At 41.6% G+C, this 7500-nt stretch overlaps 1 protein-coding gene across 1 annotated transcript in view; it reads left to right on the top strand.

Annotated features, from left to right (window-relative positions):
- LOC138008407 (restin homolog) overlaps positions 1 to 7500 on the top strand; it is a 21063-nt gene that overhangs the window by 7323 nt on the left and 6240 nt on the right. Inside the window, exons 5-11 of the mRNA XM_068855745.1 lie at positions 419 to 719; positions 1285 to 1514; positions 2536 to 2692; positions 3901 to 4004; positions 6215 to 6352; positions 6810 to 6995; positions 7251 to 7352. Coding sequence (XP_068711846.1) covers positions 419 to 719; positions 1285 to 1514; positions 2536 to 2692; positions 3901 to 4004; positions 6215 to 6352; positions 6810 to 6995; positions 7251 to 7352 — 1218 coding nt within the window. The remainder of the gene's footprint in view (positions 1 to 418; positions 720 to 1284; positions 1515 to 2535; positions 2693 to 3900; positions 4005 to 6214; positions 6353 to 6809; positions 6996 to 7250; positions 7353 to 7500) is intronic.

Below are 7500 nucleotides of genomic sequence, written 5' to 3'. Positions count from 1 at the left end.
TAACACCCGCCCCTTGAAAACAAATTCAAATACCAACTGGTGTGTCTTGCTCATTCCTTTATAGTAGTTCCTCTGTTGTTAAGTGAGCCCATACAACATGTGAAGTATCACTTAAGAATTTGGTAGCTAAGTGGTAGCTAAGTTAAAGGCCGCGCATGCTCAGCACGGTGACTTTCGACCCAAATTGGCAGAAGTCTCTTTTCCAAAACTCATCAGCCCGGCGAATGCAAAAGAACTGAACTGAAACTGAAAAGCTTTATTTAAACACGTGACATTGATGAGCCTGAAAAAGGACTCGTTACAAGAGTCTGCTAGCATGGAATTAACCTTGACCTTGGCTTGTTGAAGTTTTGGAAGGATAAATTGATGGTACTCATTTTTATTAGCAATTAATGTAGTTGCAAATCTTTTTGTGCAGGAACACATTGAAGCACTCTACCGCTACGTTGAAAAACTTCAGGAGAGCAAAGCTGACAAAGATAATGTTGCTATGGAGATGGACATTAAAGCGGACAAGGCGGCCTTGGACAGCAAAGTAAATGTGTCAACATTTGATAACTCATTCAACATATTGGATGAGGGATTGAGAGAAGCCTTCCAGAAAATGGATGACTACATGAACGAGGAATTGGCCTTAAAACAAGCACTGAAGCAACTGTCTGACGATATGTCAGAAAAAATGGATGGGCAGGCTTTTCAGGCACTCAAGAATTATCTAGGTAATGGAAACAGCAGAAAACTAGAAGTTTTTAATGCGATTCGTTTGTTAAACTGGACGCAAAAAATGCTCGTAGAATTTACGTGGCCATTTGCACGTGGTCATCTTGTCACACCCGGCGAACAAAGGTGAGGAAGGGCTGCTCGCACCCATGCGCAAACTTCCAAGGTTCGAGGGCGATATATCTCACTGACCGCTCTGATTTCCTCATTGTGGTGTTTCTGTTTTGTCAAAGGTGTTTTATTGTCTTGTTTTTGATCTTTCTTTAGGGATCTCTTTTATTTTCCTTGAAGCAACAATGACTGTTTCGACAGGTGCAGGGATGGCGCAGTGGTGAGAGCACTCGCTTCCCACCAATGTGGCCCGGGTTCGATTCCCAGACTCGGCGTCTACTCTGCACCGAGAGGTTTTTCTCCGGGTACTCCGGTTTTCGCCTCTGCTCTAAAACCAAAATGTGATTTCATTTGCGTTAACTTGCTAATTTCAATTGACAGTGTCCCCGATTAGTGCTCTACAGCGCTAGAAGATTAGACACTTAAATAAAGTTCCTTTCCTTTGTGTTGCAGAGAAACGTATTGCTGATGTGCAAAAATCCCGAAGTCTCATTGCTGCTGAGACAAAAATGGGTTTTGCCGATGCAGCTGGATTTCGTAAGCCGATCAGGTTTAATTGCATCTCGTGTAGCCGGCCTGTGGAACTTCCCCTAAGGGGGCCTCTCCAGGCTCAGCTACCAGCTGCGAGGGGAGTACGGACAAAGAGATCCAAAGGACCGTATTTGTCCTATGAAATGGACCAGGTGAGGCGAGTCAAGTCAAGTCGAGAATAATTACCGCGCACCGGTGGCTCAGTTGGTTGAGCATCGGGCTGTCATGCGGGAGGTTACGGGTTCGAACCCTAGCCGGATCATCACTTATGATCTTAAGCTGATTCCTCAGGAAAAAAAGGTGTAGAACGGTTTTCTTGAAACTTTTCCTGATTGTTCCCTACTAATTCTTGTTTTGAAAACTGCAAGAAAAAAGATATGTCACCGTGCTTGCTTAAGGGGTATAATGTGCCAATCTTACCCCATTGATGCCTGTACCGATACTAATCACGCGCGTTATTTCATCGGCTCAGGGTACATTTTGCGGTAGCGAAACGAGAGGATTTTTAAAGTACCATTTGAAAAAACACGTGATAGGTAAAGAGTCTAGAGCATATGGAGGAACTCTGTCGTATATAGTTTATGGAAAAATCACCCAACTTAGGACGACGTCGACTCAAAACGTTTCTCAAGTCGTTGTTTTCAAGATCAAGATCGTAATTTACTTCCCTGGGTAAGAGGCTTTGTGTACGTTTTTAGCTATATTTTTTTCTTTCCGATAAATTTTTTGAAACTTATTTTGTTCTAAAGGGCATAATTTGTACACCAAAGTTATGAAATAAAAAATATAGGCCACTGTCTATCTCGATTGTCGTAGATCGAAACAACAAAATATTCTCGGAATGCGCGCGCTTATTCGCAAAGAATTATGGTCATTCGCAACTTCTCTCAAATGTTTTGAGAACTGTTTCAGCGTGTAAATATCGACACACCGTATACGCAGTACAAGATGCGCAGTGCAATACTGAGGAATCACCTTAAAATAAACAGATGCCTTTTTGAAGCAAGGCTTAAAACTTTGGTCGCTTAGTGTTTAGTTGACAATACACATAGTTTTGAAATTCAAAGAAAAATAAGAATCTTGAAAACCATTTCCTTTTGTCTTTCTATTTTTTCTTATATGTTATAATATAAGATACGGCAGCACCACTTATTTTTTTTGTCATTCTATTAGATTCGACAGCATCAACGTGGTCATTATGGTGGTGCCAAAGTGGAAAAGGCCTTAAGTGATATCATTTCCGGCCGGCCGTGCGGAGGAAGCCACACGATAATTTATCACCCAAGCAAAAGACGAAGCAAAACAACTCAGCTAAGTCAAGTCCCAGGAGGTTTGTGTACTTGGAGGATAATACCGGGGTTGGCGAATAGCTGTGGGAGGGGGGAAGCCGTAGGCTTAACTTCATTTAGTGTTTAAAAAAAGAAAGAATTTGAGATTTCTTCGGTCCGAGCCTCCGGCATTCCCTCGCGAGTCTAGTCCCCATGGCTAAGGGAAATGGTGCGATCGACAACACAGATCGAGGTCTCAGTCTCCCCTTTTCACTTGCGACCTTCGCATTCTGTTAATGTTACAAATGCTATCGCTAGTTCTAGTTCTAATTGACCCAAAGGAGTGTTTTTGAATGACTTGCGTGATGGACTAGGCGTATTTCAGGTCCTTTAATTTTGTATCTTCTGTTTGTTACGTGCTGTGTTGGCTCATTTCACTGTTTACATCTCTTGTGTTTATGGTTTTATGGATTTTAATTTGAAAACCAGTCCTGCTTTCTCACATGTGTCCAGAAATGCTCGACGTCCCCTTAATTCCATTCTTCTCAACCTCAAAAAACGTTGCATGTTTTCTGAAAACAGTTGATAAATGTCACAATCAAGCTGTTCACGAATTAATCTGCTCCTCAAGTGAACACGAATATTTACAATCACTTTAACCCAAGAATAACTCTTGTTCTGGCGCAAACGTCTTGTTTAAAATAGGTCTTTTACGCCCTGATTTAATGGAACGCGTGGTGATTTTTATCAATATTTGTCATACATCAAATCAACTTCAGTTCTGTACGTACATAGGTGATTATTGGAAATTGTATGCGCTGATTGGTTGCACTTTTAAAGAAAATGCATATTTTTCAAATAATCACCCATGTAACTATACTAAAACGATTATTCACCTCACCTTCGGCGAATAATTGTTAAATGTTCGGGGTTTTTTTAGCTCGTGGAGAGCTATCGGGATGGTTGGCGAATCAGGCTGTCAGGCGTAAACAATGGAAAATTTGTAATCGATTTCTAATCGTCTCAAGTTCGGCAGGTGCATTCCTGCATTCGTTAAATGGTCGTTAAGGCGGCAGGCGCATTCATGCATTCGTTAAATGGTCGTTAAGAATGCTCTTATTCGGCTACCAATGAAAGACGTTCAATATAATGTATTACACTGCATTTGTAACCACTCTATAGACTTGATAATTCGCGATATCACCTCCCTGACGCAGTATCTTGCTTACTCCACGAGCTTACCACAGGATACCTTTGATTTTATTTGTAGCGCGCGACGAGCCATCAGATGGCCCAAACTGGGGAAGGGAACTCTCAGTCATTGACATGTTAAAAGGCAGCGATGGTCATCTTTACAAAGGACGCTTTAGGCAGGTCAGGCTTCAGTGACCCCCCATTTTTTTCTCAAGTTTGAAGTAATTACCTCTAGCTCCCGGCGAGGAATAACTTGAAAATCCTGTGAGAAGATTTTCACTCAAACGTATTGAACAACTTCGTGCGATTCATCAAGTCAATGAAAAAAAAACTAAAACACTTACACCTACCTATATATTCGTGACTCTTACTAAAACCTGCATGCATCGTAACTGGTTGAAAAAATGTACATGTTGATCGCCCTCCTGGGCGGGGGTTTGTAGGGACAATGAATGAAATAATATTATCGAAACAAATGCAAATCTTTGAGAATTCCCAACTGGCGGTAAGCAGACCAGTTGGCTAATTACAAATGCACGAAAAAACTGGTTTTAGTAAACGAGTTGAGGCCGAAAGGGAAATTAACCGCCGTTAGAATGATTTTGCAAGCGAGCGTTTCGATTGGTAGCCCTTCGGTCGTCAGGGCGAGTAACGAAGGCTAACACTCGAAATGTGCGCTTGCAAATCATTTCGGCTTACAGTGGTTAATTTGCCTTTGTCAACCTCTTCGTAAATGGTTTAAACCTAGGAGTCATATCATGGCTAAGTAAAGTAGGATCGTGCGGGTGAGTGTAGTCCTGAGAAGGATTCTTTTGGGTGACAATGGGGAATTTAAGCACGGGGCGTTTTTGAGCCGCGGACGGCAACCGGAGGTGAGCTGTTTTCCTTTTTAACTTGTCTTCACTCAACCACGTTTACATTGGTAAGTATCTTTTTCCCGTTAAAGATGATTGGTATAAAAATCTGGGAGACACCACTGTCCTGGCACGCGAAATGTTCTCTTCCGGTTGCCGTCCGAGTCTCAAAAACGCGTGTGCTTAAGGTGATTCCTCAGTATTGCATTGCGCATCCCTACTGCGCACGATTTTTGCGTCATTAGCGCGCGCAAATTAGCGCGTGCACGTACACAGCGAAAGAAATTTCCCTCAAGCTAAGCTCGATAGCGAAATAAATGCTCATTTTCTTTTAAACGAGCATGGTGACCTGTATTTTTTATTGCATAATAATAGTGTGCATATTGTGCCCCTTAATTTAAAAGAAAACTAAAAAAATTTATCGGAAGCAAAAAAAGATCTAGGCGAAAGCATGTTGGAACCCGTTACTCTGTGATGCAAATTATGACCGCAAAAATAACGACTCTACGAACGCTTTACGTCCACGTCGTTTCAAATAGTGTTATGTTTCCACAAATTTTATATAATATTGTTCTATATGCTCGACATTTTCTACCTGTTAAGTTTTTTTCCGAGTATTACTTTTATAAACTACCTATCGAGCTACCGCAAAATGTAACGTGGACCGATGAATAATGCGCCTAAATAGCACGAGTACAAGCATAAATTGGGTAAGATTGGCCCATCATATCTCTTAAGCGAGAATGGTGACCTATCATTTTTATTGTTTTTTTCGAAGCAGTGCTTGGTAGAGAACATTCAGGGAAAGTTTTAAAAAAATTCATCGGGAACTTTAATTTCTGAGGAATCACCTTAAGCTACCTATTGACTGACGTTTCCGACAACCTGAGCGGAAGTCAAATGAAGTCTTGTCTCTTAAGATGACTTCCGCTCAGGTTGTCGAAACGTCAGTCAATGTCACCCAAACGAATCCCTCTCAGGACTACACTCACCCAGACGGTCGTACTTCACTTAGAAGATCATAACCCAGAAGTCTCGTTCTGGAATGGAATGAGACCCATCAGTTTACGTCATTGTCCTTTTTTTTTAGAACGGCTACTGCTAGAGTTTTGCGGGAACAGAACGTAGCGGCATTGCATTTCACGCACGAATTTGCATTTAGCATTAGCACGAGCAATTCTTCGTGCGGATTCATGGTTGCCAGTCAATGAGGAGAGTTGCCGTCATTTGGCCCAACACTGATTGGCCAGTATTTGGCGGGAACTGTAGAATTTTACCGTAAACTGATGGGCCAAGGTCAAATGAGAGAGATCCACACTTTTGACTTAATTATGATTTAGGGTTAGAATTTTAACTGGGACTGACTACCGGGAACGAGGTTCTCGAGTTTTAATGCACGTGAGTAAAAGATCGCTTAAGCATCAGTATCGTATGATAAATACATATCTTTCATAGCAATGGTAAATGCTACCCCCATTTAGGAAATGATTTCGTAATACTTCTGACAATTTAATTCTTTTTCTTTTCGAATCTCAGACGATCCCACCCATTCCGAAAAGTTCTCAATCTACTCCTCGCGAGTGTGAATCATCGCTTTCAAGGGAAGAGTCACTTGGGACATCTACTCAATCAACCTCAAGACCCAGTTCACCGAGAAACCCAGCAGTTGGAGAGGTAAGAAGACAGCACAATGTGCATGAGGTTGTTGCAGGTAAATCTTAAGCTAAGGCATTTAAAAACTGAGCTCTAAAAAAAAAAAGACAAAAGAAGCATGTAGTCATGCAAAAGTGTCTCTGTTGAATTTGATATACTTTGGCATAGCAACGTTTTATCAGTTCTTTAAGGAAAATTTGGGGCAGAAGTCTTAAAAATCATAGGGCCTTTTTTACGGGACAAAAAAGACACTGGCAAGGGTGCCCCTAACCTAAGTTTAAGTTCAAGTTTATTTTCAAAAATTCCAGTTAAATTTTATAATGAACACTACACGCGTTTAGCAATGCTAATCGAGGCGTGCAGGGCAATGGCGTACATGGCACTAAACTTACTAGAAACGATATTAAGACAAAATAATGATGTCTGCGAAGCAGAATTTTGAACAACTTTCCACCAACTTTGAACAACTTTCCACCAGGCGGTGGATACTCAGCCAGTGAATGTCCAATCGCACAGCAGCCCGTCTCTAAGGACACGAATGAAGCAAATCGTAGAACGTCACGGCTCGGACTCACCACCTAACCCAATCCCTGCGCCGTCGCCTCCGACCTTACGGGAGACTGAGTCACGGAAAGCCTTGCTGAAGCAGCAAAGACAAGCAGAGGTAACTCGAATTAAGTAAACGGATGAAAATATATTTAGGCGTTTTTTTTAAAACTGGGGAAGTAGACAATCTCAAACTGCAAAAACAGAATTTAGCAAAGGGATTTCGAACACTTAAGTTGGCATATATCAGCTTCAAAACTAGTCGAGACAAAGTCTTGTTCACGATAAATATGAAAATGAGAAAACAGTTTGACGGGTTTTTCCTGAAGTCGTTGAAAATCAATATTATCGTGTTGTGATGTTTGTATTAAAGGACACTCATTCGAAGCTTTTTATCCCGACCGCGCCGAGGCCCTCCCCTGTTGGGGCGAGAGAAAACGAAGATACGGATCACAGAGGGACTGGGGATGATAAGGTGAGATTTAATTTTAAAAACAACCAATTTCTCTTTTCTTTTAACTCCATTTGTGGAGGGCGAGGTGGAATGGCCAGCACCACCCGTATGGCTCATTGTGAGAAATGAAATGAAGCCCTTTTAGTCGGTGACGCATAAACATTTGGAA

Source organism: Montipora foliosa, chromosome 6 (genome assembly GCF_036669935.1).
Source record: "Montipora foliosa isolate CH-2021 chromosome 6, ASM3666993v2, whole genome shotgun sequence".
Lineage (NCBI taxonomy): Eukaryota > Metazoa > Cnidaria > Anthozoa > Scleractinia > Acroporidae > Montipora > Montipora foliosa.
This window is presented reverse-complemented; position numbering and strand designations above follow the sequence as displayed.